The sequence below is a fragment of the Pempheris klunzingeri genome, chromosome 19, assembly GCF_042242105.1.
Source record: "Pempheris klunzingeri isolate RE-2024b chromosome 19, fPemKlu1.hap1, whole genome shotgun sequence".
NCBI classification, from domain to species: domain Eukaryota; kingdom Metazoa; phylum Chordata; class Actinopteri; order Acropomatiformes; family Pempheridae; genus Pempheris; species Pempheris klunzingeri.
Genome location: NC_092030.1, coordinates 1,659,195 through 1,684,948, shown reverse-complemented (window position 1 = coordinate 1,684,948; position 25,754 = coordinate 1,659,195). Strand labels below are relative to the sequence as shown.

The following is a 25,754-nucleotide window of genomic DNA, read 5'->3' as shown; positions in this document are numbered from 1 at the left end:
GCAGTTGCTGGCATGGCTGCAGACTCACAGTGTTGTCGGAGCTGTTACTATGCAAATGTATTACAAATCTGAAAAAGTCACATGAATTGTAAACACATTCCCAGATTTTAAAACAATCTGTGTATGTAGAAGCATCACGTCTGCCAACGCACTGCTCCCTTGGACTGATTAACTGATTCTAATACAAATTAAAAAGAGCTCACGTCTTAATGTTGGACAAATGGCACTGCACACACTGATGTCACAGCTCTCACCTGGAAGCTGACATCCAGGTGAACTGTGACCAGCCTGTGACTCCTCAGTGCTCTCTGGCTTCAGCATATGATTAATGGATCTATCAACCTTTACTGACAGTAATCCAGCTCAGTGATGGATAATGAACTATAATAATGTTCCATCTTCCAATAATCCTATTGCCTTAACTTTTATCTATCCATCAAACAAGGATTAGGCTTCCACTTGTTACAGCGGCCTCACAAATATGATAATGACAGAAAAAGTTGTTCATGAATATCCAAGACAATTGGAGCCATAAGCATTTATATGGCCCTCTGAGTGGAAATCATTGTAAAGTGCTTCTGTATTCTCTGCTGCGCTCTCTGGGGAGTGCTGGAGTCCAGTCGCAGAACATATAGCTGCCGTTACACCTGTGTAATAACACTTAGCACTGCAGCCTGCCAGGGGGAAGCTGGCCAGCCGCTCTTTTCAGCACTCGTGGTGTTAAAGCTCCGAGGGCTCTCCAGCCAAGCTGTGCCCAGTGGACGTCTCCCACTCCAAGCAGTCTGAGCCCAAGATGAATCACCAAGCAGCAGCCTGCGCCCTGGCTTCCTCCCCTCACTGACGTCAGCCAGCATTCTTCCACTGATGACGAATGGATGCTCATCTCTGAGCATGCTGCCATAAACATCAGCACCCCCCCCTGTGGGACGCCTCAAATGAGTTACCAGCCAGGTGCTATATCCTCCCCCCCCGACAGCCTGCCCTCAGAGCACCGTGATGGACAGGTAAGAGGCTTGCATCAAGCCGGCCTGCTGGGAAATGCATTAATGTTTGAGAGGATGGACGGACGGACACACAGAGGAACTTTTCAGCACGATGCAGCTTTTTTGTTGAGAATGTTTCTCGCCACAGCTGATTAAAGGTATTGTGTAAAACTCTCTGAACACAGCTCCGGGTCATAACACAGCATCAGATCACCTTTAATTGCCAAAAGTTTCCATAAATAGCTGTGAGTATTATGAGTGTGTATAATAATAGTCCTTTTAAAGCGTGCACCAAAAAAAAGATTTCTATTTTATGTAAACAAGCCTGGATTACAAAGCAGACAGGCAGCTCAAGGGCCCCAGACCCTCAGGGGACCCAAAGGCTACAGGTTCATTGAGTGTGAATTAGTTTGGGATAATTTTAGTTATATGTATATTCATTATCTAATAGTCTCCTTTAGTATTTTTGAATTTCGTCTCATTGAGCATTCTACTCTGTTTCTATTTACTGAGGTTTCCAGTGCTAATTAAGTCTGTGCACATCGCCCATAGTGTGCCTGCCGAGGCCCCACAGACAGCCTGCACGCCGCTGCTTTGCACTGATGAGGGAAAGTTGTGGTGAAATGTGAAGCGTGTTTCATTTGTGATAGATGTGCATGTCTTGTGTTTTGGTAATCCAGCATGAGAGGACAGTTTAGTGAAGCTACCGTGGTCGTTGTGTACATTACGGGTGGGAGGAAAGGGGGTGTGAATAAAGGAGGGTGATTTTTCTGCCCCGAGGCCTTCGAGCTGGTTAATTGTGCTCTGTATGTGTTCTCTTTATCACACACCCACCGTATGAACTTAGTGAAGTTTTAAAAACTGTTCAGGCCCAGAGACTTCAAAAGTAATCTCTAACTCGCCACATGACAAAAGGTCTCTCGGTATATCAAAGTCAAATTAAAATATTTTACTTGGGAGATCCCTGCTGTGATTTGGGGGCAGCGGGGTCAAACGGACGTGGAGTGTTTAACTGGCACTCTGAGGTTTTGTGAAATATTCAGAAAGGCCGGCAGAAGATGGATGTCTCCTCGTGCCCCCCTCTGGTGGCGTGGCAGGTGGGACGAAAGCGAGTGATAGAGAGGTTACAACTGGCAAGAATTTTAAACATCCAAGCCCTCGGGGACTCCAGAGACTTACAGCTCAATATAGATCTGCTGGATAGCGAGGGAAAATAAGGGCAAGAGCAAGAGGAAGAGGAGGGGGGGAAGGAAGGGAGGGGAGGGGAGAGGAGAGGAAGGACAGGGAGGGACGACACTTTAGGGCAAATATATTAGAAGCAACAAAACAAAAGATTAATTGATTTACAAATTCAATCTCCTTTCTTTCTTACCTCCCCGAGAAGAGAACGGGTGTTTCAGCATAATCCTGCTGAAAGACTGCAGTATTTTCTCAGTCTGTGAGGTTCTTTCCCTGCTTGAATCAACATTAAAATTAAGCAAATAGTGAAAACAAATATGCCTTCAGAGAGGGGTGTATGGAAAGGAGGAGGAGGAGGAGGAGGAGGAGGAATTTTGTGTCTGTGTGCTTATGGTTACAGTGCAGACAACAGCGACTGTTTAATCAGATTAAATCCATTGATGAGACTTGGCTCTGGCCCCTCATGTATCACATCCCTCTTTGTGAGACTGCAGACTCACACCAGCCGCCCCAACACATCTGAACAGCACTGCTGCCCTCTTGAGGTTTCTGGCGTCACAGCAGTAAGACGGCAGCACGTCTGGCAGCTTCACACACGCCTGGACGTGAAAAAAGACAAACATGATCCTGAAATCACTTTGATTCTTCTTTTTCTTCAGGTCTCCTCTAACAGCACTTCACTTATTTCCTCTTCTTGTGGCTTTGAAAGCACGTCTGTCCTGTTCTCTGTTTGTCTTATTGTTTATGGACCTCCTAGCAGACTCTGCATTGTCACCATCTCTTCAGCTTTTAGTCGTTGGCGTAATGACCGTGTGATTTGTTGTGATCTTCAGTGCTGATTGACAGCCAACCATGAGCCTGCTGGTGGAGAGGGCACTGAATTTGGATGAGATTGTAATTTAGATGGTAGTGTAATCAAATCTGCATAAATCAATTCATTAAATCATAATTTGTCACTGTCATGTTATTGTCATTCTCTCCAAACAGCCACTGGTTGCAGCTGATTACAGCCCGGGGTCATGACTGAATCAAACACTCCATGTGCCACCAAGCAGCCTGTGACGCAGCAAGCCAGCAGTTGTAGTGTGCACCTTCACAAAGTGTGCTGGCTTCAGACTGAAAGCATGATCTGGCTTTTGGTTCTGGCCTCACAGGGAGAAAAGTGTGCTACTTGCCAACAGATCCACAGAAAAACCTCTGTAATACATTTGACTGCAGCCATTAGAACACGGTCGCCACTGACGAGCATTTTCCTTAGAGGAAGAGCCACTAATAGCCTGTGCTCAGCCCCTCGCTTCATTCATTTGAGAAGAACATAAGTGTCGGCTGTGAGTGGCTCTGTCATAAAAATAAGCCTCGCTGATGGTCTCTGATAGAGTGCTTGAAGCACAAACCCAGGTGATCTCCCTACAATGTGCTCTTTTTCAGCTCCATGCATCGTTCTCATGCCACCTACTGCACACCTCCATACATGTTAGTGGATCTTAGCCACCTGTCAGCTTCATCACTCCAGGTCTAATGATGATGTCAAACTAGTGCTGATCCAAATAAAGAACCGTCATCTCTCTTCTTTTTAGCTGAAACCCTCCAGAGCCCGTGAGGTGAGTGTTAGCTTCACTCAGTCTTTGCTGTATCAACACGCACAAATGAGCGCAAGCAGCGGTTTTTCTAAAAAATATCAAATTTAATTTGGTTATAAAAGCTTTTCACATGCACACCCACACATAATTAATCACCATAAATACTGTCCAATGATTTCTCTTTTTCTTTTTTTTTTCTTTTTTAAACTTTGACTCACAAAGCAAGCACATACGGTGGACTGATACATCTGATTTCAAAGGACACTATGGAGAATGCTTGCAGTCTTTTACAGGGAGAGGAAATCTCAGTGCACTAACAAAAAGGCTGTCGTAAAATCAAGTAGAAACATTTATAAATTATCTACAAATGGATCAAAGTACAAAAGAGCTACAGCGTTCAGAGACACTACACCCATCCACAGGTGAATGATTTGGTATTGGGACACCATATTACAGCATTTCAACTTTGTGACAGATTGAATGAAGAACTGCACATAAACAGCTTTGGAACAAAAAGAATCAGATGTAAACGCCAGCTGAACTTTTCTTACATTCCATTTTGGCAAACCCTCTCTTGTCATTGCATTTAATCAATAATATTAACAAATAATGAGGAGGGGAACCCTGTTTCACACAACAACAACTCACATCTGACTCATCTTTCAAGTACAAGGGACGACTGGAGATAAACAGGACAGGATGGGTGTTTAAAACCAAACACAGAAAATAGAAGTTTTTAAATCATTAAAGCTACGAGACGTACTGTTTCTCCACTTGCTAAATGAGTTCTTGAGGACTTTTAGTCACCTCCTCAGCACACAAAGCCTTGGTACAGATTGCAGGTTTGAATATTTGCTTTCAAAAACGAAATTCTAACTTAAAACATCTGGGGTTTTGTTTCTTCCATAATCCTGCAGAGCTCACACACGATGACTGCCTCCTCCAGAGCCAGAAGGTGAGGTAGGACAGATTATGAGCAGGATGTGATCGGTGAGGTGGAAGGTTAGCACTGCAGTTTGAGAGTCTTTGAAAGACATTAATCTCTTCCAATGGTTTTTCTTTTTGTCCTATTTTCGTTCCTTTCTTTTAGAGGCATCCAATTACACTTTGATTCTCTCTCCAAGCTCCAGCTTTTTCCATTCAAGCGGATATGAAAAGCCTCAAAAACTTTTAGAGAGTTGAATTTGAATTTGTGGCCGCGGACGGACAAAGGAAGGTTAAATTAATGAATTGATGAAATTGGAACAGAATATTGGGAGAAAAAGTCTTTCAAACAAAATTAAGAGTGAAATGCTGTCATTAAACTTCACTAAAGAAAAACTGTATTCTCTCCCTCCATGCAGCCTAATCTGTCCTGTTATCAAGATACATCTTTTGTACGCTGACACTGAACGAGCAGCTGATTTAGTAGAAAATCAGTGTGGTAGCCTGGAGGGAATTAAGTGGTTTCTAGTGATCTCATTACATTTCCTGGTGCAAATCTTTTAGTAGCATTATGCAAATAGGTTTGATTGCTTTTGGAGAGCCGATTAAATATATAAAACATTCAGTGAGTCAACAAACTAAATGGAGCAACAACAGAATATTGGCATTACTGATTAGTGCCTTCGCTCTCCAGACTCTGAGTGCGTCTGCTTTTTCACACATTTCTAAATTAAAGATCACGGGGATGAAGTAAAAATCTGCTCTGTTCCAGATTCCCTTTAGTACTCCTGTGTTGAAGTACCAGCCATGTAGAGCATGAATGAAGCCAGGTATGACAGGTGAAGTGTTAGTGTTCCTCTCCACAGACCTCAGGTGGGTGAAAGAGAACCAGAGAACAATGCACATCTTGACATTTTGATTGGTAATTTCTACTATACTTCAGCGTGGCCCTCTATATCAACATGAGACAACAGAACTAAACAGTGCACAGGCAATGGAGGTAGCAGCACATCACTACATCACAGGACCAATCACTACATGGCCTCTCCTTCAGAATAAAATAATAAAATAAATCTCAAGTGTACAAGAAACGTGAAAGGTGCAAAACATGAATGTATCACATACACACTCACACACACACACACACACACACACACACACACAGGCACACAAAACATTTCTTTTTACCAATCATCAGACATAAACACCCACCTTTGTGCAATAGGAAGACAGACACAAAAATTTTGTCTTGAACTAGGCGTTTCATGACAGTTTGACAGCGAGGACAACAAACATTTCTGCTCTTATTTAATTCCCATAAATAAGAAATCACGAGCGACCCGTTATAAAACAGAAACCTGGTGTAAATCAACCTTGGAATCAAACGAGGAATGTCACGCTCATATTGTTTTCATAAAGGCCACTGAGACAGCTACGCTCGCCCGGTGTTTCTGACAGTTAATGCCCTGTTGCCAATCTGCTATTCTTTTCTATAAACTCCTTTCATCACAGATAATTCTTTGCTGAGTCACAGGTACAAGTGAAAATGTGTCTTTTCTTCTCACATATGCTACCGCCTCTATGATATTGCACTGAATAAAGCCTTTGTGTTAGCAGCCAGCATTACTTCACAGAATGCCTCAATAACAGTGTAGTCTATTCGAGATTTTCTTAGAGGAGCATGGTCTGTTTCCTTGTAGTGACATCAATGCTCCGCAGAAATTGATGTTCTTTGCTGAGGAAAGCCTGTTAGATGAGATCAGATGCTTTGTTTTCACAGCTACCCTGCTTCAAATAAATGCACAGTTCCTTTGATTAATGAAAAAGAAGAAAAATGATAAAGAGAAAAAATACATGTCATGAAAATCCTAGTTGTTTTTTTTGTTTTTTTTTTGTCATCCGATGATTTAAAATACATCACAGTAACATGTTTTTGTGTCTGCAGGTGACCTCTCTCTTCGTTTTGGCACTGCACTGTACATAATTTAGTTTGATTTGTATCCATCACCAAACATGAATAACTGTATCACTGGTTATATTCAAATAGGCTCACGCAGTCCAGGAGACAAAGCTCTCATCCTCTCTGTCACGTGTTGTTGGATCAGAGCTGATTGTATGGATGCAATATACAGAGCCCAGCATGTGCACGGACTGTACATGGATGCTTTTCTACTTCACGGGGGAGAGTCTCTTCAGCAGCTTCTTCCCCTTGGAGAGTATTCCCTTCTTCTTCTTGTTTGCCAGATCCTGGGCGTCCCTCGGGTCCCGGGGGTCCAGGGGAACGTGGGGGCCCCTTGTAGGGCTGAGGGGTCTCATGGTGCCCGGGAGGAGGGGCCGAACAATCGGGGACGGCGCTCGGACGGGCGCGGCGTCGTTGTCGACCGTGTCGGTGGTTTCTGTCGTGGCCTGGGGAGAGAAGTGATGGGGAGGTGTGGAGGCATGGGGCAGCGCATTAAAAAGGAAGCAACACTGTCACTCCGCAGAGCAGGCCTCTGTCTGTCTGTCTGTCTGTCTGTCTGTCTGTCTGTCTGTCTGTCTGTCTGTCTGTCTGTCTGTCTGTCTGTCTGTCTGTCTGTCTGTCTGTCTGTCTGTCTGTCAGGTCAGGGGAGTTTTTTCTCTTTCTCATCACAGCCAAACGGCACCTGTATACATGACACAGCATCAGAACACATTTGGTGCCAGACACCATGATGAGTATGATCTTAGTTTGAATCTATTTACAAACGTATTCAACTGTCATCACTAAATCAAGTAGTGAAAATAAATCTTATATTATTAAAGAATGCAACTGAAAGAGCAAAGTTTTAGCAGATTCAGTCTGAGAACTGAGGAGAAAAACAGGATTTAAAATTGGAAACTACCTGATAACATCCACACTGAATACAACTTTAATACTGTATTAAAATGGCCAGCGCTGTCACCTGTCTGCCCGTCCACCTGTGTTAAGCTGACAGTATGTTTCCACACACACACACACACACACACACACACACACACACAGTACATATGTAGAAGAAACACTGAGGAGGAGCCATCAAATGTTGAGCACGACATCAGCACACCACAGAGCTGGAGAAGTCCACCATCAGTGAGGCCATGAGGGAACATACAGTACAGTCATATACAGTACAACACCCAGGGACACAACTGTAGATACCAGGCTTCTCTTCTAATGCAGCAGCTGGATACACAGAAACACATCTGGACACGTTCGTTCGTATTGGGATGTCTGAATTTATTATATTTGGTATTTTGATTCATGGGTCGAGGTCTGAGTCTAGATTTCTCAGATGTATCATGAATGTACCACCTTTGGGTGATAAAAAATGACGCTTGTTCAGTATTGTGAGGCAAATATTACAAAAACTGCATATATTTTAAACACAATACTCAAACTAGGAGCTGCTGCCGTCATCTAAAGCAGCGTTTAAAAGCCTCTGCTGTGACCACAAGCTGTGTGCATTAGAGCCGCGAGTTTGGCATCTCGAGTTGCCGACTTACTGTACAAGGCAGACAGAGCCATTTATGGTGTGAAATGAACAATCTTCTTCTGTTTGTTTGTATTGTTTTGCCAAGCGGGTGAGGAAAAACAAAAAAGAAATCAGACGTGGCAGCATCGTCACTGTCGCTAGAACCCACACCACTATGACAACTGAAAACAACAACACAACAACACCAACAGACGTGAACACAGAGCGCAAAAAAGAATGTTTTTAATATCCAATCTTTCCATTTATTGTTCCATTGTAACAACACAGTATGGATGTATCAGTGCTGCAATTAGTTCTGTCTCTTGAGCTCGGGGCAAACATGGTATATCCGCTGTCAACAGGGCTGAAAAATAGATCTGATGTGTGTGTGTGTGCAATATACACAAAGAAACAAAGCCTCTTTAAGGAAAAACAGCAGTCAAGCCAAGAGAGTTGTTATAAAATGTATCAAGGTTGAAAAAGGCATGCTTTTCTCTCTTTTTCATCGTTAATTGTTTCTCCCCAAATCATTTCTGTCAGTGTCATTGGGTAGGTTGTTATGTGTTAATAAAGCACTTATTATGATCAATTATTATACACAATAACCACAATTTGATTTTGTGTTTCAGTGCAAAAAGGTACTAAATTGAGTAAGGAATGAGTTGAGCCTTTTTCAAGTCCTCCTTAACCAGTGCTACATGCATGAATCACCCGCAGAGCTCCCACAGTCTATCCTCTCTCTCTGTCCATGTCAGGCTTTGCTTCTTCCTTTCTCTGAGACTCAGAAAGGTGTTAACACGGGATTTTTGTCCCCTTTTCCAAAGGCTGAGGGGAGAGGTGGGGCGAGGGGGGGGGTTGTTAGTTTGTATAGAGTCACCACTGTCACCACATGGACAAACACACACAATGAACAGCACACAGACGGCAAGTGGAGGAAGCGAGAGACGGAAATCAAGAGAGAGGACGGAGGATGGATGAACACAGGGCCTAGCGCTGAGAGCGGCGATGATGATGTACCCGTTTGCCCTCTGAGACGGTAGCGGCAGAGTTGGCGGGGGGCCGGTTGGTAGGCTCTTCCTGGGGGTACTGGGACGGAGTATCGGTCAGATACACCTCCACGTCATCAGGCACTTCTTCCAGGAAGTTAGAGGGAACCAGACCGCGGTGGCCGTTGATCTCACCCTGCGGACAGGAAGGAGGAGCGGATGTTTGTCTTACTGCATCTGTGACTCGTTTCACACTGTATGTAGAATACATCACACACAGCATACGCACCGCTTAGGCCTTCGTTCCTCTGAATCCCCTCGGGGCTGAACAGGGTCACTTTCCATTTAATTCATCTCTTTGTTCTCCAAAATCAGAGCACGTGAATCCAATTAGCACTGCTACTCCCTAGGCCCCCACATCTGCTCCATAATGATTAATTTGCAGACCCATCAGCCTTCAAACTCCTGAATTGTTAAATTAAAGGTTGTTTGACACCAACCACCTTGCGTGTAATCAATTAATGTGCAAAAATCTGGAATCTAAAGACACTCTGTTCCACATTGGTGCTAATCCCCAGGAGGGGCCTGTGCATTAAAAGGAGTAGTCCCCACATTTTGTGAAATACGTACATTCATCCTCTAGCTGATCTCCTTAGCTTAGCATAAAGAAAAGGGGAAAACTGCAAACAAAAAACTATAAAGTGTTGATTAGAGAGCAGCACTCACATAATAGAATCCGTCTTCATCGATATCTCCAAAGACGGCCATGATGTCTCCCGCACAGAAGGTCAGCTCAGCCTGTCAGGAGACAGAGATACACAGAGGGACATACAAAGCATGTGAGACACTTCTATGTCTTAGTCTGTTACGCCCGTGTTTGTGTTTGAGAGTTTGCCCTCTGATGCAGCACTTCCTGGGATCTGTAAGTGCGTGTGTGTTCAGCACAAGGCTCCTCAGCAGTGAGCGATACCTCGACGTCAACATTAGGGGAGCTCTCTCGGGGGTCATAGTCGTATAGAGCCACCATCCTCCTCGAGGCCTGATCTCGACGGAGGCCTCTTCTGTTTTGCTCTGGAAGCAATAATAGATGCAGGAATTATTTCATCTTTGCCAACCCCACAGATCGTTACTTATTCATGGCAGTGGGTGTGCTCGCTTGGTACCTATTCTGTCCACAGGGGTGCTGAGTGGCAGGAAGCCCTGTTTGATGAGCTGGTCCAAGGTCTCCTCGTCCTCCGCTCGTATCTCTGACACCATGTTACAGGGGATCAACCCCATCCTGCCCCTCACTTCCCCTCGGTAAAAGCCATCTGTGTCTTTATCACCGTACACCTGTTCGACAAGAGAGGGACCGTGTGATCGGACGTCTACAGAAGACCTGCTTACCAGATGTGCTCTAGTCTAAGCAGAGGGTTTATCCAAGAGATTCTCACTGGGATGGCAGTTGTATTTTCAAATGAACTTCCATCTTCAACAAAATGATATACTTATTGTATCATGACTATAATGCACTTTTACTTTTACTGTAAAATAGGGCTTGAGGGATGAATAAAGATTACACACTTCAATTTGTGGGCAGGACTGCAGGGAAACTATTTTACTGAGAACTAATCTACACGAACTGCACATAGAGAGGGAACATTTAGCATTATAGTGTTTGTTCATGACCAGAAAGCAGCGAACAACTAGCAGCTTAGAGTTTGGATTCACAGGACAAATGGAGTACATCTACGTATGCGACCATCTTAATTGTAAACTCCCACCCTAATGATTTGCCCCTCTTTGAAGGGCAGCTCCTCATCAGCTGCGTCTGGGTTGGGCGACATGGACAGAGGATCATAGTCAAAGAGGGCCACAAAGATGCGGAAGGACTCCTCGGGCTCTGACTCGTCGTAGTACGTGGGGGAGCGGCGGTCCCGGTCCCTGTAGCCGTCTTAAACACATTGACGACAAAAAAGAAGTTCCATCATCCTGCGTCACTAAGAAGAACAACCAGTGAATGTGAGTGAACACACGAGAAGCAGGGACTTTGGAGGAGACGTTGTTTTTTTTTTTTTTTTGGAAAAATATTTAATATTTGCAGAATTAAAAACAGAATTTTTTATTTTTGTCTCCTGTGAAATTTGAGCCTGAGCTTGTATGCGGCAACAAAACTCTTTGCTGCATACAGCTTATGGCACTACTGTGATGGGCAGGTCCATGTGTTTATACAGTGACATATCATCTGAGTCATGCTTCAATCAAAGGAAATCACTGAGAGGATTTCATTTTGTCTTAATTTTAAATTAAGTCTTATTGATTTGATCAGGCAGTATTGCATGACAGATTGGATTTTCTAGCCATATTTATGCCTGTCAGCATGCAGAAAGGATCCGGTGGTCAGTCAACTATCTAAATCACTTACTGTAGCACGCATGCATGCACCCACAAACACTCACACGCACGCATACCACATCTATTTTTACACTTCTTTGTCTATTTTCATGTTTGAATATGCCGTGAGAGACAAATGAGGAGCAAGACAAACCATGGTGCACAGACAGAGTGTGATTCATGGACATGACACAACACCAGAAACACACAAGACTCTGACATGCATGCTAGAATAAAAAAAAAATACACCACAAGATAAAGGACACAACTCCGTATGTCTATTTTCACTTCAAAACATTACGTGAAATTCTGAGATATAAAGTAAAACTTCCCACACATTGCCAACCCTCGTAGTAGCAAGGAGTCTAAAGCAGAGGTGGCAGAGTTGTTGTGGAAGCTTGTCACTTATTTGAATTTGGCATTGCAGTATTTGGAAAATGCACCAGCTAGCAAAGTGTGATACTGAGGGGCCAAAGCTTTATTTTGATGTTTGAAAATACAAGCATGATGTGAAATGCATTGCTACCAGGTGAGCATATGCGTCCCACTGAGGGTTTGGTAACTCTAAGAGACGACTGCATTTCCAACAGCTATTTCAAACTCAAATATCCAAAGGAAGTCAGACTTCTGAAGAAAACAAGAAAGCAGTGAATGTGTAGTCATTCTTTAATGTCTAGCACTAATACTTCTACAAAACGTCATGCACGACTGCTCTCATTCTAAGTGTGGTAGGTGTGGTTGTACCACGAGGGGAGGGGGTTTAGCAGGCATCTGGAGTTCAGTGCAGTGAGTGAGGCATTCTCTGAGCAGTCAACCAATCATTTATCATCTGCAACTGTGGAAACGTTCACCCTGGACCCCAGGTATGCCTTGCCAGTGGGTCCACCATTTCAGTGCAGTGCAGTCATGCTGTTCAACTGTAAGCATAATAATAATAACTAGTATTATTTAAGACGGAGAAACAGGCATTTGCAAGTGTCCACAGCTACTTGTTGCCATTTGCCAGTTGCTGGTGGCATTTTTGTTGCCATGCCGTGTTGGTAAAGACAGGACTGCAGGCACATACCATGGGGAGACCTGGTGCCGCCCATGTGCCTGCGGGATGACCACGTCCTGTGCCGAGCTACTCTGCCATAGTAAACATCCTCGGTGATGGGGGAGAGGTTCCCCTCACAGTTATTCTCAGAGGTTACCTCTACAGAAAACACCAATTAGAGGGTGATGGGGTTACAATGCAAGTCTCAACATGCCCCTCCCAAAAGGTTAACTGTTTGTGTCGCCACCTAAAGCTTCTTAATGCTGAGACATACGACAATGACAGATACACACAGGAAAGCTATTATGGGATACCACGATGGCAAAACTGATTCTGTATCAGAGCAGGTTAATGCATCAACATGTAGGGCAATGACCCCCCCGTGTGCTCGTTGCACCATAACAGTCTCTGCTGGATCAAACTTTATGTTCAGGACGTGAAGGGCATGAGCATGGTTCACAGACACAGAGGTGATCTGGAGACACAGAGAAGCTCATGAAGGTTTTAACGCAGCAACAAACACTTCTGTTCTGTGGCACAGAAAACATAGACGTTCTAACGTATGAAAGCTTCCCCCCTCTGCTCTCTCTAGTCACCTGCCTATACTAACCAATGGAGGGGACCATTAGAGGTCGTCTCTGAGGCTGCGGACCGGCGTGATGACTTCTCCTCCCAGTCTCCCGGTCATGACGGCCTCCAGCGGGGGTGTTACCCTGAAATGGGCGTTGACACAGAAAACATTCACAAGCATTAAACATTCACGAGTTGCTCACAGAGACGTGGACATACCTGCAAACAGTAAGTGAAAAAAAGCTCGTCGACGTACTCATACAAGTTGTATGTAAACAAAATCATGCAGCACTCACAGACGGGCACACTGAAACACAGACGCATAGACACACACTCAAACACACAAGCCCACGGGAAACTTAAACATTTCAAAATTAAGCAAATACTGATAACATACTAGTGGATTCAAATGGGAAACAAAAAAATAAGCACCGTCTATGTCACTGTGTTGGTCTCCCTCTACAGCGCTACACTGTTCAAACCTACGGTGCCAAAACAGTGTAAACCCGACAGCGAGATGGTGCCGCTGTGCTCTGCATTCTGATTCTGTGGCAGCTGCCGCGGCTCCACGCCACCTCCGATGCTACTAATAGCGTGTAACATACACCCCAGGCTGCTGCTTTATACTTTAATCTCATCACATAGCTAAAAAGACAAGACAGCAGCTGAAAATACAGGAAATTGTCAGCAATATGACAGAATTAAGTTTTGCCAACTAATTTCATGAACATCGGTCCAGGCTGGATAACCAAACCGTGAAGATGTTGCTCCAGTAGCGTCTGTCCTCATTAATATGTTTGTATGCTGCCTGAAAGCATTAAATCTTCCCAGCCTGTGTCTCTCTGTTTCTCTTCGCGGCGTTGAAGCAGTCAAACCCAGTTTTTCTCTCTCGTTTTCTCTAAATTTGAACTAAACTCAGCACACACACTAACAACACATATCAAATGCAAGTCAAGGCAGCAGTCTCAATTGAAGTATCTGTGCCTGTGCAGTTCACTAGATAATAATAAATTTGGGTGGGTATGACTCTTGGGGTTAGAATAAGTGCAAAGAACTGCACCTTGGGTGTGTTGTGCGAGTTGCGTCGGCGTCCCTCTTCCAGCTGCATCTCAGAGTACAGCTCCTCCTCATCCTCTTCCATGATGTCAGACAGGTCAGAGCCCCGGCTGCTTTCGCTGTGATAATCTTCATTATGACTATAGTGAGGCTTTTGGCAGTCACACACACACACACACACAAACACACAGACGCAATTGTTTAAGTCCACATACATACATACATACATGCACACACCAAACACACATGGATGGGCGAACGCACACGCGTGAACACACGTACACACGGACACGCGGGCAAAGGAGTGTATGCATGCAACCACTCAGACATGCATGCACACACACACACACACGTCCAAACATACACACACGTAGGAGGTTTCCTAGTGAAGAACACATTGGGGCTGAAGTTCTAAAGGAGGCAAAAGCTTCATCGCTTATCGTGTCCTTCTTACCGGCCTCCCCAGCTCAGATCCTCTGAGGAACTCATCAACTGAGGGTCCTCTCCTACGGCCACGTGCAAAGCCTTCTTCGTCCTCCTCTTCCTCGTCAGAGTGATGCTGGTGAAATGAGTGACCCTGCTCTCCGTATCTGCCCTGCCTCCTGTCCCCCTGAAAACATGCATTCAAAGGGAGGAAAATAAGCAACCGAGACGGGGGGGGGGTGACACCTGATTATTATTGGCTGGTTATTAGATTTTTTTAGTATTTTGATGATGTAATATACCGACAGTCACAGGAAGCTAAATATCCTCTTTACACAAATCGATAGTGGGTTAAATGTAAAACATCAGACCTTGCCACTTTCTGCTGCCACCCTCTGCGCTGCTTCCCGGGCGATGGCTTTGGCCACGGTGTCTGGGATAAGCGTGCCTCTGGGCTGCGGGAGAATCCTCTGGGGGGATGGGGAGCGTGGATTGGGGGGTGGAGGGGCCTCAAGGGTGTGGCCTTGCATGGGCACAGGAGGCTGGGAAGAGGGAGACCGTGTGGGGTCCCAGCCAGGCTGGCCAGGTGGAATAGCTCCCCCGTGGTGGGCCGCGAGCTCTTTGGCATCCAGGTCTCTGGCACATACTGGTCTCTGAGGTATAGGGTGGTGTTGGGGGTGGGGTAGCAAGGGGAGTTGGTGCTGGGGCCTGGGACCTTGGTGGGGCAGGCGAGGCTGAAGATGTAGGGGCTGGGGCTGAGGATGCGGGGGGCGAAGCTGAGGCTGCGGGGGCCCACCTGGATGTGGAAGTCTGGGATGGGGTTGAGGATGTGGAGGATGGCGTGGCAGCGGTTGTCCATGTGCCTGGGGTGGAGCAGGGAGTTGGGGTGGAGCGTGAGGAAGGTGAGGGGATTGGAGGTGGGGTTGAGCATGGGGGTGTGGTGCGGGGCCTGCGTGGGGGTGCATCGGCGGCGGCAGAGGAAGTGCAGGTAGAGGCACGAGCAGGTTGTTTGGAATGACGGCGACTTGGGAGTCCTGTGATTCTCCCTGTACTGACAGCGTCCTGACGATGACCTCCCTGGCCTCCAGGCACTGAATCCTTGTCATCTCGACAGTAACAAAGTCTGCCATTGGGTACAACACCTCAGCTATCTGGATTTAAAAATAGAGCATAAAATGTTGACGTCAACAGAAGCTGCATAATCATTTTTAACAACAGCTGAAACAACATCAGAAGTGAACACACGATCACATCTCAGCCTCAGGGAACTGTTTCAGCCTCACTGCTGTCGGTTAATATCCGATTTTGTTCTGAGAAAACAACCTTTGCATTGTTGAATTTTGCTGTGGTATGTAAAGCACTTAATAATGCAGAGAACACTGTCCTGCCTGTGCTGATTCTCTGAGGCGGTCACCAGAGGGAGCGAGAGCTCTGTCAGACACTCACAGGTCCCAGACTGAGAGTCCTGCACTGAGCGCAACAGACCAGCGGGGGGCGCCGCTGTGTGCACTAAGAGCACTGATGACATAACGCTAACTCAACAACAGAGGCTATTACCATCCCATCTGTGATGTATGTCCACATGTTTTCACTGGATTACACACGATTAAACATGTTTTACATACGGGATCTGTGTAGTGGACGTAATGTGGATCCCATAGGACTAGGACTTCTCCACAACCCGGCCCCTCCCCGTGAGCAAGATCCTGTACAAAGTCACTTACTTTCCCTCCAAATATGGTGATGCCTTTAACCCAAGACGAGCTCCTCCTGACTTAAAATGAGGACGTCACTTGCCAACTCACCCTCTGTCCTTTAGTGCAGACTGCGTAGCCGACCACGTTGGCCCCGTTAGACGTGCCCGTGGGAGAGAGGGCAGGGGGCTTCCAGTGGACCTGCAGGACCCCCGGAGCCTGCCCACAGAGAACCTGTACATCCTGGGGAGGCTGGGGAGGGCCTGGGGGTGAGAGAACATGTATCAGGAAAACACACATGTCATATTTTCATGTGTAGCAGCACTAAAGTGGAGGGGGGGGGTGAAGCATTCATCATATGCACCAATCAGCACACACACGACCATGCGCAGAAATGTCCACATACAAGAAGGGGATGGGGGGGGGGGGGGGGGGGGGGATTCAGGAAACAACAAATGTATAAATTGCCCCTGCATGTCTAAATATGTGAAAAAGATATAGACACTATAGAGTTTATAGAGAGACACAGTTCATGCAGATACCTGTGACAGTGTGTCAGTGCTGGTGGGGGACATTCAAAAGTCATGCTGTGATTATAAAGAGTCATTAGAAAACATGAAAAGTTATTGTGGCACTACACTGACATGAGATACTCCAGACTAGATATGAGCTGTCCTCTCAGTATTTGTGCAAAATATGTTTTAGAGCCGTATTTTCAGCCTGTATTCGTCTGGTCTGGTGCTGCACCATCATTTCATATTACACTTTACGAGAGGAGGAAAAAACAGGCAGCATAAAACAATGGCGGCCACTGGGCCTCCTGAGAGAAGCACTGTTGTTTCCGCATGCAGGACACAATCCAGAGAGGCCAACTACGGCTCATTCTTTGTCTTCTGCTCTCCTGGATCGCTGGATAAACATGCACAACGGCATTCAAACTGAAGCAAATGCACACTCATTCAAATGGTCGTGTGTGCAGTGGAGTGGCACTGCTTTATATAGCACTGGGTACTACAGGCTAGGATATAGGCTGAGGAAATGACTCATCAGGATAATAACTGATCGTATCGTGTGGTGTGTGGCCGTCCTCTAATTAATGACGTGCTCAGTGCACTAAGCAAACTCAGGCAAAATTGCATTTGGAGTTGGTTTCAAAAAACGTGTTTAAATTTCAATAGATCCACGAATGACAACATTGGTTGCTGGTGAAAAATGTTTTTTAAATCTCTTTAAAAATTAAAAATGCCGTTTTGCCCCAGATCCCTTAATTGATTGCCCATACTGAGCAATATGTGGTAATCCTCTTCCATAAGTATCACAGCACTAATGTCATCTCTGCTCATTGGTTTTCAATAGAAGAAAATCATTTAGTGCTCAGAAATAAGGGAAACCCAGCCCAGGACTGATGTTTCATTCTGACCTGTTCTGCAATATGGTGTTGGACCTAGACAGATACACAACAATGGCATGGTAAGGCAATGCTGAGCTGTACTCTTCTGCAGCACACAACAAGAACCTAAAACTGCATTATGTTACATATTAGAGCAAACAGAAATAAACAGAGTAGTAGCTGTCTGTCATCTGTCGTTCATGCTGCCGACAAGTAGGAAGCAAACGTGACAAACTTGTAACAGTCCTCTGCTATGGAGCTGTACACACATTGCTGCCAGTGTATCCCTCTGTGTAGAAATGAGCTTGGCTGACCTGCAGCCTGAGTGCAGAACTCCACACCAGCCTCTTTCCTCTCTCTCTGCTCCAGCGGCAGTTGCCATGGCACCTGGTGCGGCTGCGCCACCACCGTCACTTTGTACACCGTCAGGGGCTTCAGGTTCAGGAAGCGTAGTCTATACCTCCCTGGCTTTATCGCGGCGTGCTCTACCCCGTCCAAGAACACGGTGTGACCATAGTTACTGTTGCTAGGCAACCAGGAGAGCTCGGCAGTGTCACGCTGGATGTCGTCCACGCGCAGGCCGCACGGCGCCACCACCACGTTGGCTCCCACCAGCAAGGTGCAGCGCAGCTCGTCCGACAAGCCCCGGTCCGTGACGCTCTGCACCGACACGCGATGAACGCAGCCGTCGAGGTCCAGCTTCTCCAGCAGACACTTGGTCCGCCCGCCGTAGCCTATGCTGGCACGAAGCTCCCCGTCTACTAACACGTTGTAGCCAGAGATGTTCCCCCAGCCCAAAGGCACTAGTGGAGGCTCCCAGGCCACGATGACGCTCCGTGCCAGCTGCTTAATCAAGGAGATCTTTCTGGGATAAGGCACAACATCTTCAGCCAAGTCCTCAGGGTCCAGGGGCCCCCCTGTCCCGTTGCTACAGGGGACCAAGGCGTTAGCCAAGCCCAGGCCATCCTGGGAGGCACCTCCATCAACTGCCATCAAGGCCAGGGGTGTGTGGTCCAGCATGCCCAGGTCGTCCCCCCCCTCCCCAGACTGGATCGCTGGTTTCTCCTTGTCCTGGACGAACTCCACAAAGTTGGAGGGGACGAGTCCTCGCTGGCCATCCAGCAGCTCCCCTGTGACACAGACAGACAGACAGACGTGGACAGCAAAGTGGAGAAGTGACTAAACTTGGATGAACAAAGAGCCTGAAAACAGTCCCTCCGTGGGGCCTCCTGCAAATGTTAAAATTAGCCGTCACTAATGGCTCCTTACAAGACAAACACACATAATCATCAGTGAGAGTTACCTTCCTTACGCGGTGAGCAGTGAGTCAGTGAGTGAGAGGTGGGAGAGAAGTAAACATACAGCATGTACTATTCCCTAAGATGGAAGATTTACCACGGGCTCTCTGATACTACTCTCCTCTATGCTCTCTCCAGTAAACACAGAACTGGGAAAACACTCCTTTTCAACATTTTAAAGAACCTGAACTTGAGTCCACTGCTGTAGTACATTTCCAGGAACACCCCTGAGCATGTAGATGCTGCGGTCAACGCAGAAAAAACTGCTTAGACTTGCACTGTAGTTTTTCACCCCAAGGGAAGAAGTTTGTCTTAAAAAAAGCTCCCTATCATCTTGTCCTTCAATCCCTTTTTCCACAGACGCCTGGGAGACCTTAAGACCATCTATGTGTGTCTGCGTATCTGTGTGCGGGTGAGTGTGTGTGGTGTTTGTGTGCGCTGATGATTAAGCTGAGCCCCGCTGGATTAGTCATCAAGCTAAAAGGGACCAAGGTCCCATCTTGACAACAGCTTGGTCTGAGGCCTGAGTTTCCCTCCTGCTTGGTAAATACAAGGCTCCTCCACGATGCCATGCAATCTCACTGCCCACAGCTAATGAATCACTGCAGCTGAGTACCACTGTGTCCGTAGCAGGCTGCCCGATTGCTAGCTAGGGGGATTAGGATTGCCTCTGATGGTGAAGCCTTCATAATTCTAAAGAGATTAGACAGAGAATCACTCAAATCACCAGTTATTAAAAGTGTACATGATTTTTTCTTGGTGACGCTGGTACTTACAGGTGTAGCCAAAGTGATGCTGCCATCTTGTAGCGACTAATCAACAGTTACAAACACTGATGCAAAGATGCGGGCTTTAACAGGATGACTGTCGGATTATCTGAGGTCTGGCAACTTAAATACAGTATGTGAGCTTTTAAAGCAACATTTGACAAAAGCTAAAGCTTCAACAAGGTCATCTGTGCCCAAACTGAAGTTGAATTAGTCAACAAACTGCAAAATCATTTGATTCTTTAAAGCGAACAGTCGAGAGAGTCAGTAAAGTGATGACTGCATCAGCATTAGAGTCTTTTCACATTAAGTTTTCAGTATGTCGCACATACAAAGCTTACAAGTTATACTGTAGAGTGACTAGGAGGGGGACAAAGTACGTCATGCACAGCTTGTCATACGTGTCACTGTACATATCTAACAGCTATACATAAACACACAATGACAGCTACGTCTATGTGTTGTGACAGTCCCTGCTCCCCATTCAAAACAATGTCATTTTAAAAAGGACGGTGAGGAGATCTTAGAGGCCAAATTAAATGCTTTGAATAGATTCAAATTCACTGAGCTGATACACAAGCCCAAGCTCCACTCGTCCGCCAACGCTGATATTATTTTGCATGTCTTGTTTTACTTCTCACCTTCATAGAAGCCGTCGTCGTCCATGTTTCCGTACACGTACAGATACTTTCCAGCCACAAGGGGAAGTTCTGCTTCAGGATGCTCATTTGGTCCATCGTAAGGGTTGTAACTAGAGGGAGGAATGTTCACTTTAGTTCACTTTTTCCATTTATTCATAAGAGAAGAAGCTGTTATCTTGTGAGCTGTAAACAGATTATGTGCAATGAAACCAACAGCCTCCTGCAGCTGCTCTCATTCACCTGTAGCGAGCAGTGCAAAGGCGGACCTGGCCTGTGTAGCGAGGCTTGGACCTGGGTGATGGGCTGGCCTCATCCTCCATCTGCACATAGAAGACAGAACTAAAGGTAAATGTCACACTTATCTATAATCCAGATTCAGCCTGCAAGCAAAGCGAGTGAAGTAAACCATTAAGTTCCAATATGTGACGTCACCTCTGAGGGGGTCAGCTGTCGAGGGCTGCTGGGGTGGTCCGTTGTCACGGTGCTGGATTTGACAGACAGCGGTTCTGGTCTTTTTCTGTCTCCAGTCTGTGTTGTGCAGGGCAAGAACTGGGAGATCAGTAGCGGCGTGTTTGCCGCGCTCTCATCGCCTGGGAGACATTGATTTCCATAGCAAATAAAGAGCAACTGTCATTCCTTCTGCACCCATTTGCTGCTCATTGCACAGCTATTGATCTCCTGTTGAAGCGAGTGTACAGCAAACAGTCTCCATGGCAAAGGCTATTCCAGCCCCATCAACACCTAAGATCTGTGATGCATTTGTCCTTAAATACTATTTATACTACCAAGTCCTTAGAGGGAAAAAAAACACACTTGAAAAATGCAGGTAATGCAAAACTGCAGTCTGAGGGTGCTAACGGTTGAATTCCTTGAGGAAATTAAAGTAAGTTAACAACACGGATCCACCGGATCACCGCCTTCTTGTGGAGATGTTTTATGCTAAAGCACATAAGCATCAGAGTCGCCCTCAGATTCAAATGAAGAGAAAGATAAAAGAGGATTTCCAGCACTTCAAAGACCTTTGGTCTGTTCCAGACTGTATAAATCTACATCACTGATACGGCTGTATCTGCTGGCTCTGCAGGTTGTGCTATGTCTCTTTAGAATACTAATGTGTTAAACCACATTCATGTCATACAGGAGGCCTGTGATCAATTAGGGTGGATATTGATCATGAATAAGCACTATTGCCGTTAACGGTGTCTACCTCTGGTCAGGAGTGAGCTGATCCGGCTCTTATGTGTGCTGTCTGGGGATTCAATCATTCTTTCTGATCATAAGGCTTTTGATCGCATGGACTTCGGTGGATGCTTTTATCCAGAGTGACAAGAGAGCAAACATTTTTTAGAGCGGGTGAACCTCGCTAGACCTTTGAACCCTCATAGCATTGATAAGATCCTCTTGGTATTCAGTGAGCAGTCAGCTGATTTAGCTTTGTGCTCCTGTCGAACTCACGATGGACAGATTTTAAAAAGAAATAATCGATCATTTTTCTTCCTTGTCAAAGTCCAGCATCCAGATTACCACCAAGCTACCTGAGCACCAACAGTTCGGTCTGAGGTTTGGCTGCGCTGCACTAATGGTGGCTGTTGTAGCCTCAAGCATCTCGCCTGAAGCGCGGATGAGGAGCATCACATGGGGTAATGAACCAGATTTCAAACGGCACTACGTACTGAGCAGTGAGCAACGAGATAAAAATCATAATTTAACAATAATAAACCATTGGCATAAACACTACCGCCACAACTACCACTACTACTAATGACTGTGATCTGGATCCACTGACCCACCTGTCTCTGTCTGGCCTTCAAATCCAACGATGACTTGTGGGAGTTTCTTCTGCGGTGAGATGGGGATCTGGGATGTGGAAGTGGGATTGCTCTTAAGGACGTCCACAGGATCTGATTGCAAGCGGAAATTCAGCAGCTCTTCAGACAGCTGGTGGAAGCGTTCACTCTGTGACCTGCATTTCTGCTCCAGGTCACAAACCTTGACCTTTGATAGGCGACGGAGGGAGCCGAGAGGGTGGTCACGGCCCCCGAGGAGCGAGTGGGGAAAAAAAAGAGAGCAGAGGGAGACAAAGAGTGAATCATGAGGGAACACACAAAGCGGGGATGTAATGTTCAGATACGGATTCTGTGAAGAGCAGCCAATGTTTCACGTATTAGCACAGAAGCAATCAGAAAAGGATCCGTGAAGAGACAGTTCTGAGGCCACAGTAGCATGTTACAGGGAAACCACCACAGTCTAATCAAAGCACATGGAGGTGTGGAGTCGTCTGCACTGCTGCAGCGGCTGATACAGAACACTGCTAAACTCTGATAACAAAGCCTGAGTACTGCAAAGAGTTAAGAGGATTATAAAACTCACAGTATAGACATTAAAGACGTCACATCATAGATATCATATCAGGGGAAGTCAAGGAAGATGGATGTGGTGTCCAGTGAGTAAAGTAGTTCTCGCTCTCACTCGGTCTCTCAGTCTGCACAGTACTGCCACTACAGGCTTTGGATGCATTAGTGATTTGCTGAGAAGTCACACATTTTTAACTGAAAGGGAGGAAAATAAATACCTGAAACATTCTGTCCTTATTGGTCTGTTCAGACAAAAAGGAGGGAAACAGAAAAAGTAAAGAAAGGAGAAAAATTAAGAGAAAAGACATCGTGAAGATAAAGCCAACAAAAAGCCATTGTAATCGATGACAAGGAGGAAAAGAGAAAAGCAAAATGATATATTTATCAGTGCAGATAAATATAGAACAGCGACACAAAATTCAAGCACAGAGAACTAAAAAGAAAGACAGACGCTCGACACGAAGCACAAAATGACGGAGGAGTGTGGTTTCACAGCAAACAGCATCCACTCTGTGTGTTTGACCCTGCAGACACTGGAGCTGAGTGCGTTTGCCCGTTAGGGCAGAGAAACAGGCCTGTGAAAGCAAATATAAAGTGATCAATGGATCTGCAAGAAGACAAGTAACTCCTTGACGGTGGAGTTTCCATTTCTCCAAGCAAACTCTTGATGTTTGTCTGAGCCAAACTCAGGCCGCTTGCCCAGTAAAATCGCATTAAAGTGCTTCAGATGGATAATAGCATGACCTTATTTGAACTACACTCAAAGGAGGCTGCATCCTACTGTCGTGACAAAAGGATTTAAAGTGAAATGAGAAAATTATTTTGAGTAGATGAGCCAGTGACAAGCATCTTAAAGACTGATGAAACACAGCAGGCCAGTCATTTGATCATAGGGAAATGTATCAAAGTATTCAAGGTCAGCCTGGGTGTGGGATTAATGGGATGTGAGAGTCTGCAGCTATGGTGACAGAGAAGTTTGTAATATTTTCCACAACAGGAGGAGAGAAGAAGATACGTGCAAACACAGAAGCTGAGCTGCTGTTTGTTTAAAACTCTCTCATGTGTGAGTCACAAACCGGAGCGGAGTATTAAATAACCTATTACTGCGTTTGTTCACCACTACTTCTGGGCAGGAGCTCAGCCAGCGGACCGTCTGTGGAATTCAAATTTCAAGCCTTTAATTTATGCCACGCCACCTGTTTGAGGGCAGAGGGCATCGGCCGGCGTGCAGCTCAGCGACACTCAGAACCGCCGAGGTCTCCTGTGAGAGGAGGATCCAGACACATGACAGAAGGCATGAGGTTTATGTCTCCGTGTTTTCCAAACAGGCTCGGTACATCATCGGGCTGCTTGCTGAACATAAAAGCCCCCACGCGCTCCTGGTGCACCCTCGCTGGGGCTGTAACTCCTTGTGCCTGATTACGGACGTCCTCTCTGGGCTGTGTGGACGTGTGCAGTCTGCGCTCTTTAATGTTTGGTTCTTGTTGTAGCACCTGTTCACACATTTATCATTCTCTTTAGAGCTGAAATCACCCCCTCATTAACTTCTAAATATATAATAGACACTCAACAGTTTACGGTATAATGAGCACTACATTGACATTTTTGTGAATCGCTCCCGACAGTCGTAGTGACCCCAAGGCCCCAAGGAGACTACATCATTAACTCACTAACTAGTTTTTGAGGTAACAGGTTACGATACCTGACACAGACACATTGGTTAACCCTCCTCACTTGGTTATATGTGACGTTAAAGTGACAATAGATGGTGTAAAGAGACATGTGAGCATGTGAGCTAAGCAGCCAAACAAGGCTCCTTTATAGACATGGACCGTCAACTGTGTCAAAGAGATTAGACACAGAGTTTCATGCAGCTGACATTGCAGGAACCCTTATTCCACATGTATATCAGACTACTTTCATCTCCTCCAGTCTCTTAGAACAGATTAGGTAACACTGAGGTGAAGCTCTGGGTTTGTTCACGTTGCTGCACCTCTAACAGGTGAGGCGCACCGCGTCCTCATGCTCTTGGTCAGCTTGAAACCGAGCTTGCAGAGAACACACAGAAACACACAGTGACAGCTGACACTGTGATCACAGTCCATGAGGTAGAATAGACAGCACACAGCTGACATACTGTCAACCCAATACCCTGGCACAGGCTCACTGCTTGATTACAGCACTTGTGCTTGAAGAGATGCCCACTCCTGATGGCAGCGCTTTGATGAACAGTAAGGGATTTATTTCGGGGTGTGTTGGTGTCTGAGTCGTGGCTGTTTGAAGAAGTAAAAGCACAGTTGTCAATATTAAAACCTCTTTGTGCAGTTGTACAAATTACTTGGCCTCTGCTCGGGTGTGTTTGTGTCTGTTTGGTTGTTTGTCTTTGAACGCCAGCGCAGAGACAGGACAGTGAGCAGGCAGGCATCCAACAGCAAAACCTCACAGATTTCTGAGGGAACAGTCACCATTCAGCTCTTTTATGAGCACATCAGAGCCTGACTGGACTGATCCAGTAGGTATTTTTGAGAATAAGAAGATTTTGAATGGGCTTTTTGTATTGTCTCTGTCTGGTGTGTGTGAAATGTCAGATCATCATATTTAAGACAGACTCAAGTCAAACTGCACAAACTCTAAAATTGAAATACACAAGCGTTAATTTGAGCCACAAATTTGGGCCAGACTTGCTAAAAGTAAGGCATGATTCAACACCGTGGACACTTCGACAGACTCTGAAGTGTCAGAAGCATTTGCAATTTAAATTCGCATGTCCCTCGTGATATTTGAAGAAAATATCCCAATCTTAAAAAGGTACAGTACGAGAAAAACACAGCAACCCAGAAAAAAGTCACGTCAGCACTCTGAAAGATGTTCACAAGGTGTATAAATTTATCAGCAACCAAAAAGGCAACACTTTAGCAGAGAGCTCTTCATCACACCATCAAACAACGTGAAAGGTGCTGCAAGCTGCATTTCTCAGAAAATGTGCTGATTTTTTGGACAGGCTGAGGTGTTTATATTTTCTGATACAGT

The 25,754-nt window shown here is 45.7% G+C and overlaps 1 protein-coding gene and 1 long non-coding RNA gene across 2 annotated transcripts in view; both read right to left on the bottom strand.

Annotated features, from left to right (window-relative positions):
• The window catches only part of LOC139219083 (uncharacterized), a 348,076-nt gene that overhangs the window by 73,778 nt on the left and 248,544 nt on the right, over positions 1 to 25,754 (bottom strand). The window lies entirely within an intron of this gene.
• The window catches only part of rimbp2a (RIMS binding protein 2a), a 51,879-nt gene continuing 32,960 nt past the window's right edge, over positions 6,836 to 25,754 (bottom strand). The window contains 19 exon segments of the mRNA XM_070850716.1: positions 6,836 to 7,072; positions 9,154 to 9,318; positions 9,849 to 9,920; positions 10,093 to 10,193; positions 10,286 to 10,454; positions 10,886 to 11,055; positions 12,562 to 12,690; positions 13,142 to 13,244; positions 14,162 to 14,308; positions 14,612 to 14,767; positions 14,916 to 15,731; positions 16,386 to 16,537; positions 17,695 to 17,718; positions 17,979 to 18,794; positions 20,371 to 20,480; positions 20,611 to 20,690; positions 20,803 to 20,960; positions 22,161 to 22,365; positions 24,708 to 24,765. Coding sequence (XP_070706817.1) covers positions 6,836 to 7,072; positions 9,154 to 9,318; positions 9,849 to 9,920; positions 10,093 to 10,193; positions 10,286 to 10,454; positions 10,886 to 11,055; positions 12,562 to 12,690; positions 13,142 to 13,244; positions 14,162 to 14,308; positions 14,612 to 14,767; positions 14,916 to 15,731; positions 16,386 to 16,537; positions 17,695 to 17,718; positions 17,979 to 18,794; positions 20,371 to 20,480; positions 20,611 to 20,690; positions 20,803 to 20,960; positions 22,161 to 22,365; positions 24,708 to 24,765 — 3,868 coding nt within the window.